This window comes from Zalophus californianus, chromosome 13 (genome assembly GCF_009762305.2).
Source record: "Zalophus californianus isolate mZalCal1 chromosome 13, mZalCal1.pri.v2, whole genome shotgun sequence".
NCBI classification, from domain to species: Eukaryota; Metazoa; Chordata; class Mammalia; order Carnivora; family Otariidae; genus Zalophus; species Zalophus californianus.
Genome location: NC_045607.1, coordinates 70,578,201 through 70,589,538, shown reverse-complemented (window position 1 = coordinate 70,589,538; position 11,338 = coordinate 70,578,201). Strand labels below are relative to the sequence as shown.

The window sequence follows — 11,338 nt, the reverse complement described above, 5'->3', positions numbered from 1 at the left end:
CGCCTGTGTGGCTCAATCAGTTAAGCATCTGACTCTTGATCTCAGATCAGGTCATGTTCTCAGGGTCTGAGATGGAGCCTCATGTGGGGCTCCAGGCTGGGCATGGAGCCTGCTTAATCTCTCTCCCTCTCCCTCTGTCCCTCCTCCTCCCCTAAAAAAAAAAACAAAAACAAACAAACAAAAAAACTCCTATAAAATGCAAGGGAGTGACTCATAAATTGCTTTTTTTTTTTAAAGGAAAGGCTGGTGTTTCAGAAAAATATGATTATTTGATGTACTCCCATTAAGATTATAACCTGGGTAATTCTGGTCGTGTTGTGGGCATGTTTTACAACTGGTGACACCTGGTGCTAGCTGGGAAAGTGTCCAATGAAACAGACAGGCTTAGTTCCATTCCAGGCTTCAACTGGAACAATTCAGATGCTGCCCAACCCCCAGGTGAAGGGCATTTCAAAAGGAGATTGGCCTCTCGGTATACAAATATGTTGCCCTGTTCCCGTTCTTCCCATCTAGAATAAAAAAAAATCATGGCTAGAGAGTAAAAACAAAACTTTGACCATTTTAATACTTATGCATTATTACATAAATCAGCCAAATTCAGATTAACTCCTCACTCCTTTTTATGGGGGACAGTGAAGTACCACTGCAGGCCACAAACAAAAATGAATAACGTCAATTCAGCCTCTCAGGCAGGCCAATCACTGCTGGTTTGTAATCATGAATGGAAGTCTTTTATCCAGGGGTTTTTCAGTAGAAAAATTCGGGGATATTTTAGCAGAGAGAAAAATTAAGCAAAATGGTTACGTATTGTATAAAGATAAATCCCAGTAAATTTGCCTACAGTGTTCGTTTTGGCATACTATTCATGGCTCTTCAATGGTAAAATCACTTAAGTTTTATTTTCTTTGGTTTATGTCTTGGTTGTTGGAATTTATCCAAAACTACCGTTTCTTGTAATTCTCTCTTGAATAGCTCCACAATTTCCATTCAAATTCTATCTAGGGTGGCTTTTCATATAATTCTGAATTTTAGCAATCATAGGAAAAGGACCCAGTATAAAAACTGGGATGTGTATTTTCAAAAGGCAAATCCAGTCATAAGTAGGAGTGTTCTTCCGGGTTTAGAGATAGCCAAAGATTGAAGTTAAGTTTTAGTGTTGTTGCCAGAGAAATAAAATATATTCTCTCAAAATATTTTTGAAAATCCTTTGCTGGTCTACAGAATGCTTTAAAATAAACTTTTTTTATCTTCTGTTCTTATCAGAGCTATTTGAATCCTGGAACATGTGGGAAATGAGAGGTAAGTAAGCCATAATTGTCATATAATTTGTTGTTGGTAATTGGGAGGAGTGGGGAGGGTCCAAGAAGTGGTTCTTTTAAAAGACCTGTCAGATCAATTAAATTCTAACAGCATTTACCACTTTGGACTTGAAAAGTTATACCTCCCTTTCTCTATACTGTAGTAAACTTGAAAACACATTAATACAGTATACAAACATTGTTTTTAAAATACATTTCTTTTGTGGTACTTTAATTACACAAGTATTAACTAAAAATGGAGTTTTAAATTTCCAACAATCATAAATATGAATTTTTAAAAAATGTTTAAAGAGTTTTCTACTCTTCTGCATGAATGATCTTGTTCTTTGGTCTATAAGGATCTTGCTCATAACAGTCTATGAGATTGTTGTATTTTTCTTTTAAAGTAATATAGAGATAATTCAGTAGAAGTGTGTGTAATAATTTACCCACAGAACCTAAGAGTTAAGTCTAAGTCAATACATTTAGGTTCAATCATATTATACTGCTAGCATTTCACATACTGGCTATCCTCTTGATTCATTTTGGAAATTCCTAGGGAAAAAATATTTAAAGGGAAAAAGAACTATGGAAAATACAAAAGTCAATATTATAACATCAAGTTTTTCTGAGCTTTCTTTTCATAATTCCTCTTGTTCTAATTACTTCCATGTTGGGGTATTGTTGGGGTCATTATAAAAATCAAACACCATTCTCGTATTTGGTGCCATGTATGCTCTGCATCCCAACAGCAAGGAAGCAGTCACTCCTAGTGCAGGTGATAAAGGGGTGCATTGTTTGTAGAGGATTTAAAACATCAAAACTTATCAAAAGTCAGTTTGCTTTTTATTGTCAGCATCAAGGTAAACAATGACAGTGACCAAATATTCCTCCCCCTTGGGCAGGTGTTTCTACGACTTTGAAAACACTACTGTCCATACAAGCTCAAAAATATTACAAATCCAATGCATTTGAGATGGTTACTGTCGAAGGATCTCATTCCCACCTTCATTTCCAATTGTCGAAAATATAAACGTGGAAGAATGTGTTAGTATTAATGAAGGCAACCTGAGGCCTGTTATAAATTTAAATGTAAAATATACATAATTAATATTTCTTAATATTTCAGCGAAGTTGAGAGAAGAATGGTGGACAAGTGGACACTGAACTTTCAGATACTGAAAGATACTCCAGTGTTTTAAACAGTCACAGGTATGTGCCTAAGGAAATAACTGAAAGAGCAAAACATGTCATTCTTGCATTTGGTACATAAGAATTTATGTTTACTATAGAATCAAACTCCCAAAAAGGATCTGACTCCCTAGCAATTCACTCTAAGACTTAGTATAAGACTTTTATTAACTTCTTTCACATAAGACACCTATTCTTAAATGAGCACTTATCACGCTATTGACCTGAAAAAACCCATTAGCAGAAGAAAACAAACATTAAAGCACAAAATCACCTTCATTGGTATTCTTGCCACCCATAGTTCCCATATTTATATAATTCTCCAACCCTGTTATCTTTAACACTCTGAAGTTAGGGAAGGAACCAGTACTTCACAGAGGCAAATATGTTTCCTTCCAAATGCTCTGTTATAAGTAGCGGAAAAAACTCATAATGAACAAAAAAAAGAAAACCACAGACATATTTTATGTGCATACAAAAAGGCAAACACGGTGACAAAATGATTAGACTAAGAAAAGCACATGAAACAGAGGAAAATTTATTACTAGTATATGTAAAAAAAAAAAATTTTACTTGCCTTGGGGGAGGTGCCTTAATTTTTCTTTCCTTTGTGAGGGCACTAAACTAGAATGACAAGAGGTTCACTTCCAGAATGTATTTATTATTCAGGACATTATTTATATGTGTGTGTTTCTGTATGTACATGAAATCTATCATAGCATATGGATATATGTTTAACCCAAAGGAAGAAAAAAATTGTACCTTTCTTATTTAGAAGTCAGTTCACATTTGCATTATTAAATCTAATCACTGTTGGTTTGACATAAATTTTCTTGCTTTGTGAGTAGAATGCTTTGGCTTTTAGAAAATATATTTCTATTTCCACAGGTAAAACAAGTATGTGTCAATTTCTTAGGCAAACTAAGAATCCAGGGTTACAATATATTCTCTTTCTAAATTATTACTTAATTTTATAAGGAATTTACAATTAGGACCTTCATTAACCATAAAATATGTATTCATTAATAAATATATCATTGTTGTGTTTTGTTAAGGTACTGGCTTTTGCCATATCTATATACAGTATATACACACACACATTACATATAATATATACTAAGTATGTATCATACAAACTAGAGGCAAAAAGAAGAAACTAGCTTAAAACCAGAGTCTGACCTGAAATAGTCTCTGCTAAAAACCTATTTTCTGAATTAGTTTGCAAATTCCTTGTCTAAAGCAGTTTCTCATTGGGCCAATGCTTTACACTGTGGTTCAATTCCCAGCAAAGTCCATGGCAGTCTATTTAACCCACAATTTAAATGAATTTCAGTACCATGCTTAAGAGATACAGAAACTATTACCGATTGAGAAGTTTGGTTTGGTTTGGTTTTCTTCTCCTCTAGGAACTGGTTTTTAGCAATGGGAACCAAGGAACCCTACTCCCTAGGCACTAGAAACCAGAAAAAGGAAACCAGAAGTATTTGAGCACAGAGTGACAGTTGGGGTCTTAGGTAAGATGGGCAGGGTCAATAACAACAAAGGAAAGGACAAAAGGAAAATGTTAGTGGCAGCATCACCTAAGAAAACCTGGAATCTGCAAGAATTGAGGAGACATCCATAAGTCAGGGTGGCTTTACTACTGGCCCACCCAAACAGTAGTTAGTTTAAGAAACCACTTTATTTTACAAGTGAAAGTTTGGAAAAGTGACAAAAATAACAACACAAGTAACAAAAAGTAACAGAATACCTCTGGTCATTATAAGGGGATGTTTTCTGTGATTAAAAAGTATGATGAAAAAGTACAAACTAGTTGTTGGGCAAATCAGTGTTTTAGTTCTTAATTCCAAACTGAAATTTATATAATAAGATTTAGACTGAAAAAATCTTGAAGAAAAATTTCATTTACATATTTACAGCCCCAGTGCAGTCTGGCGTGCCTGTGTGCAAGACCGGAGTAAGCAGGCTTTAGAGAAAAATCTCCCATTAGGCTCATCAGGTTGTTAGCTAAAGAGCCTCTGGCGAGACTTCAAGCTTTACAGGCATACTCCATGTGACCAGATCTCTTTTCCTTGAAATGCTAGAATGCTTTACCATTATTCTGTTTCCCTGTGGCATGGAACTGCATCCTTTACCCCAGTCTAGTAGCCTAGGGAGAGACACGTTGAATAGACAGGGTAGGAGTGAGATGAAAATTTATATTCCATAATATTAGCAAACCAACAATATGACATTCTAAAAGCAATCCCAGAAAAAGAGCAGAGAACTGTGTTTAAAAAGTCAAGACTGATCACTCAAGCTCTGTGGACTCTGAGGACCATAAATTAACTTCAACCCATAAATCTAGTTAGTTGCCTTAAACCCACAGACTGCATTTTGGCACATATTTTCAGCTGTACCAAAAGATATGCAGCAGGTAACGCCCCCTCTCATACAAGCAATATTTAACTGGACCTCTTCAAAGTAACAAATACATTTGATAACAATATTATAAACTTATAGCGTGTAATTAATGTATTATAACATACTTCTACATTATATAGCAATATTACTATTCCACTCTTTGTTTTCTTCTTTATAAAATGCCTGGATTTTAAGCAAATTTGTAAGTGGAAATATTTAAATGTTCCATTACTTGACAGTATTAGAATACACGTTCATTTGGTTATTATGGAAATATCTGTAAACAATTAAAACTCCCCAAATATATCGTAGAAGATATACACATCTATAGTATACAAAATGATTCCTTCCTCCCCTTCTTCATCCTGAAGGAAGAGCTAGTGAGCATAAACTTTCATTTCTAACAGGTTAGACAAAGGAATCTTACACCTCTACCAAATTAAAAGTTCTATTATTAAAGGTCTAAGTTTTTAAGTCACTCGGTTTCCTAGCTACTTCAATGGAATCAGCAGTCATAGATCCAACAACTCCAAGACTGGAACGTCGTAATGATAGTTCCAAAGCAGAAATCTGACGTAACTCTTTACGACACAACTTTACAGACGTGACACCATGAAGCTTTCCCACATTTCCCACTGGCTGGATTTGGGGTGATAGTCGACTGTGAGATTTTGTAAAATGATTTTCATCTATTTCTACTTTATCCTCATTGTTTAACAAATGCCCACTAGTGGGTGTTAAAGAGCTACAGATTGAAGGTAATTCTGGGCCATCTTCCCAGAGCTTCTGAGGATTTGGTTGTGTTCTTAAACTGCTTGTTGAATTGTCCAATTCTCTTTCTCTTCCACTTAATTTCATACTTTCAGTTCTGGATGCCCATTTTAATTCTTCTGGAACCATGCCTACTTCTTCAGGGGTCAGAACTCTATCCCCAGCATCATGATCTAAAAATAATACAAAAAGAAAAAAATTAGAGATTTCCTCAAAAACAGGTATTTTGATCATGATATCCTAACATAACTATATTATTATCACTCAATATAAATGATGTCTTTCAGCTTTTTTTCTTCGTTAGGTGATTTAGACAAACAGAAGTTTCACTTATAGGCATTTTGCATGTGAATAACAGAACTTTTAATTCAAAGAACAAAGTTGAGAAAATAGTCATCTAGTGATTTTGTTTTTCCCTGGAAACACAGGAGTGCTTTGGGCCTCTTTGGTGCCCTTCCACACCTGCCCTCCACTGCCTTGCCACCGGTGAACCACAGTCCACACCTTGGCTAAGTGAAGCCAGCACCGGAGAATACTGGCTCTATGTCTGGGGGATCTTTTGGGATGTGGCATCGTGTATGTGAAAATCTATTCTTGGTCATAACTCCCAGCATGATGGCAGGGTTCTGCTCCTTGAAGGTACTCTGGGGATCCACCATCAAAATGGAGATGACAGCGTACCACCTCAGTGGGGATACCCTGCTGGAATGAGTGAAGGAGTGAGTGAAGAGATCAAAGCTTGAGGTCTACAAATCATAGAATTATCTAATATCAAAATTTACGTAAGAGGAGTCCATTTAGGCCCAAGACCTAATATGATGAAAAATGCCAATCTAACATACATTAGTTAATTAGATTAACTAGTAATTAGTTAATTAGATTAGTACACTTCTAGTCCTATGAATACCAAGTTTAAAAAACAGAAATTGCACACTGGCAATTCCTAGCCAAATCTGGCCCACAGACACGTTTTATTTAGCCTATGAAATAACACGTGACCCCCAATTTTTTAATTGGAAAGGTTCATATAAAAATATAGATTTCCATCTTTTCTAGAAAAAAATGAGAACTGACAATTTCTGCCTCGCCACAGCAGCTGGAGCAGAGCTGGCCCTGCCTGTTCAGACAACTGCTACCTTCCCTCCAGCTCACTCTGGCTCCCTGGTTCCTGAAGGCATTTCAGTTTGTGACCCCTGGTTGAAAATATAACTGGTTTTCTAACTTTTAACATACTCTCACAAACAAACCAGCTGAACTAACAAATGACATAGATTCTCATATGGAACTAGCAGACATTCACAAAGTTGACGATAGACAGTGGCTCTCAAACTTTGCCGCCTATTAGTCACCGGAAGCTTTTAAGAACTGATGTTCAGGTCCCAGTGCCTGGGGAAGGGAGCCAGGCATCTTACTTTTGAAAGATCATATGCGAAAGAGCAGAGATGGGCTCACTGGAGAGGCTTACTCCCTACCCGACTTGGATATTTCACAGTAGAGTTTCCCTCTTCCAGAATTTTCCATTAGGGAACAAACCAGAGAAAGATTAGTTCACCTGAGATCACAGAGTGAGGAAAAGAAGTTAGGATCCCTATTCAACTCTTCTGACTCAAGTATCCTCACAGAGGTTTACAGTGATTTAAATTGATACAAGGATAGAGTTTTAAATACTTAAATAAGTACATTGACTGCATGTCCATATAAACTGATTTTATCCTTACATATTTTATCCTCACACCCTAATATATTTGTTAGAAAACAGATTAACTGTAACAGAGGCATGACTAAGAGGTAACCAAGATATTTTAGTCCAAAGATTAATTTTTCTGCATTTGAAAATGCTAAAAATACTCAAGATAAATATAAGTGTGGTATGCAGACAATGAAAAGACTACTATCAAAAACTAACGAACTGAATACCAAGACAGTTAAGTTTTAAGATCACTGATTATGAAGTGTATAATACTTTTTAGGGAACTCAGACTTTGATATATCTAAATTGCTATATTTATAACTCAAACAAGTCCTGTTTAATGTCATTATATTAGAATAGCATTTTGAGATAGTATTTATATAGTATAAGCTGTATCTCTAATATGATTTCAACAGTAATTTTTTTAAAGCATGGAGACAATAATGAAAAGAATTATGCTAAATGTTAATAGTTGTGGGTAGAATTATGGGTGATTTTTTCCAGCTCTTTTCTATATTTTCAAAATTTTCTACAATGATTATTACTTTTATTACTTTTTATAGATGTTTCTAGGTGGGATTGCAAGTTAGCTGAAATAGTATCTTCCACATTAGTATCAAGACTAGATTTCCTGGGGCACCTGGCCGGCTTAGTCGGTAGAGCATGCAACTCTTGATCTCAGGGCTGTGAGTTCGAGGCCCACGCTGGTGGCAGAGTTTACTTAAAAACAAATAAGACTAGATTCCCAAGTAAGTTGGTCAGACAGGTATCCTCATTTTACATAACTCCAAGATTACTTAACTTTTTCAGTTTTTTGCATTTGTCTCATTGAAGAGCAGCATGAAGATGCAGGACAAGGATGAAACCTCACCATCCCACACTGGCATTTGAAAGATGTCTAGTTAACTCGTAATATAAACATGGGCCATTTAAACACTAGATATCTAATTTCGGATGTCTCAAGTTTGAAAGTGGATTTTTTTTTACAGCTAAAATGGTCTTATGCTGATTGTTCTGTTTGCTACTTAACGCCTGTTTACTTTTTAATTTTTTGTAAGTCATGTTTCAAGTAAAAGGTTCAGCTATATAGTGCGGGCAGTATTTCAAGTATATGTTTTAATTACATTAGCACCTCTGCATTACTATGTGGAAAATCAGAAAATTTAGTGTCTCTGGCAGGATCTGTCTGTTTGTGTCACATCTCTGTCCTAAGACAAATTTTATCCTAGAATATTAAACCAGGAATCATAAGATGAAGGACCTTAGACCATGCTCTAATTACTGTTGTGTTTGTAAGTTACTTGACCTAAGTTTCAATTCTCATTTCTAAAAATGGCATTAGCAGACACTGACCCTTGAGTTTGAGGGTTAAATAGAACTACTTGTGAAAATGTCTATAAATTATAAATATCATAAGTATAAGGTAGCATTAGAACCACTTTTCTAAGATATTACTGTTTTAAACTTTCAAGCTATGTTAATTCTGCTTACATTATATATTCAGCATGTATCTTTTCATTATGCATACATATAGTTTTCACTGGTCTCTTTACAATTTTGTTCTACCCATCTTTAAATGGTCTTTATAGGTACAGAATAGGTCTGTGTTCCTAAAAGGTTGTAAAGTCAACTTTGCATAAACCATACGTGACTTAGTAGAAGGATACCTTCTCTAAAGGCAGGTGCCTTTAAATATAAATATATTAGGACGTCTGGGTGGGTGGCTCAGTCGGTTACGTAAGTGTGTGCTTTCAGCTCAGGTCATGATCCCAGGGTCCTTCTCGGGTCCTTCTCAGGTCATGATCCCAGGGATGCTTCTCCCTCTCCCTCTCCTCCCTGCTTTTGCTCTCGCTCTCTCTCAAATAAATAAAATCTTTGAAAAAATGTAAAATATATTATTTTAGAAATATTGATTCTTCTCTAATTGGAAGACTTAAAGAGGGCATATTTTAATCATGGCACTTTCTAGTTTAGTTATGTCATGTTTTAGGGTGAGGGTCAGGCAGACAACTATTTTTGTTTATAGAGACAAATACAAGTTCAATATCTAATTCTAAATAACCAAATCAAAACATTTGTTTTGTTTCTTACATTCCATTTAGGGGTGAGATCATATGGTATTTGTCTTTCTCTGACTTATTTCACTTAGCATTATACTCTCTAGATCCACCCATAACCTTGCAAATGGCAAGGTTCCATTCTTTTTATGGCTGAATTAATATTCCATTGTATGTATATACCACATCTTCTTTATCTATTCATCTATCAGACACTTGGGCTGATTCCATAATTTGGCTGTTGTAAATAATGCTGCAATAAACAGAGGGATGCTCATATCTTTTCGAATTAGTGTTTTCACATTCTGTGGGTAAATACCCAGTAGTGGAATTACTGGATCGTATAGTAATCCTGTTTTTAATTTGAGGACCCTATATACTGTTATCCACAGTAGCTGCACCAGTTTGCATTCCCACCAACAGTACACGAGGGTTCCTTTTTCTCCGCATCCTCGCCAATGCTTGTTGTTTCTTGTGTTGTTGGTTTTAGCCATTCTGGCAGGTGGGAGGTGATGTCACATTGTGGTTTGATTTGCATTTCCCTGATGATTAGAACTAGACAACTATTTTTGTTTACAGAGACAAATACAAGTTCAATATCTAATTCTAAATAACCAAATCAATTGGGAAAGGCTCAACTATTAAGTCAGGCACAACTTCACCAAATACTAGATACATCAAATACTGTTAGCGTGACAAGTAACACTAAAGGTCTTACGTTCAGATGGTACTAGTTGCCGCCGAACCGCTTCCCCTACCAATTCCTTAAGTTTCTTCTTAAGATCTCTGCTGGTTTTCTTATAGAAATAAAGATCTTTTTCCAGCTGCTGGATTTTATCTTCATATGTTTTTAACATTTCCATAAGGCCGTCACCATCTTGCTCTATGAAACAGAGATTTGCATTTAAGATCGGTTTCAACTAAATGACTAAAAACTATGTTCTAACACAGTCTCCAGATTATATTTAAAGGGTCAGATGTATGTTACATGTATCTGTTACCTGAATGGATTTGCTTTCAGCTACAGTTTGGATTCTTCTGCCCTAAGTCACCTTCTCTGCTCAAACCCCTATCAACTACTGCATCTTCATGATTCATAAGCACTTTTTGAGTAACATTAACTAGATTTATCCTTAGAACAGCAGAAATAAGGTGTTTTCTATAAAAAATTCACATTTGGAACTGTATCCATCAGTTGTATCAATATCTTATTTGAAGTTCATATCAGGGGGCGCCTGGGTGGCTCAGTTGTTTAAGCGTCTGCCTTCATCTCAGGTCATGATCCCAGGGTCCTGGGATTGAGCCCCACATCAGGCTTCCTGCTCAGTGGGGAGTCTGCTTCTCCCTCTCCCTCTGCGGCTCCCTCCTCTTTGTGCTCACGTGCTCTCTCTCTCTGTCAAATAAATAAATAAAATCTTTCAAAAAAATAAAAAATAAAGTTCACATCAGGAACTGTGGATACATGGAAAGTCATAGGCCCAGGTTTATAGGCCCAAGAAATCTACAGCCAAAAAACCCCAAATCCAAAAACCTGCCAAAAGAGGCTAGAGAGATTAAATTACAAAAGAAAACACTCATACAAAAAGAGGGGAAATAGCAATAAATTGTAGCTTATGCTACAATATAACTTAAAGCTTCTAATTAATATTTATAAATGTATAAGACTGTCCCTATTGGGTGTTTTAGAACCAGTAAAAAACTAGTTTATTGACCTTCTGAAAATACATACTCTCAGACCTACTCTTTCCTATTGGTATATTTATAAAATGATCCTACTGGGTTTTTAATTTTTAAATTTTTTTTATTTATTTAAATTAAATTAGCCAACATATAGTACATCGGTAGTTTTTGATGTAGTGTTCAATGATTCCTTAGTTGTGTATAACATGATCCTAGTGGTTTTAATGTTGTTTTGTTGTAATTGGCTG

At 35.7% G+C, this 11,338-nt stretch overlaps 1 protein-coding gene across 3 annotated transcripts in view; it reads right to left on the bottom strand.

Annotated features, from left to right (window-relative positions):
- Positions 1-2,503: 2,503 nt before the first annotated feature.
- KIF27 (kinesin family member 27) overlaps positions 2,504-11,338 on the bottom strand; it is a 97,671-nt gene continuing 88,836 nt past the window's right edge. For 2 of the 3 annotated variants that reach the window (XM_027616645.2, XM_027616647.2), the window contains 2 exons: positions 10,129-10,293; positions 2,504-5,836 (listed from right to left, as the gene is read on the bottom strand). In XM_027616645.2, the coding sequence (XP_027472446.1) occupies positions 5,355-5,836; positions 10,129-10,293 (647 nt within the window). In that variant the 3' untranslated portion in view covers positions 2,504-5,354. The remainder of the gene's footprint in view (positions 5,837-10,128; positions 10,294-11,338) is intronic. The other variant, XM_027616646.2, reaches the window with a different exon arrangement.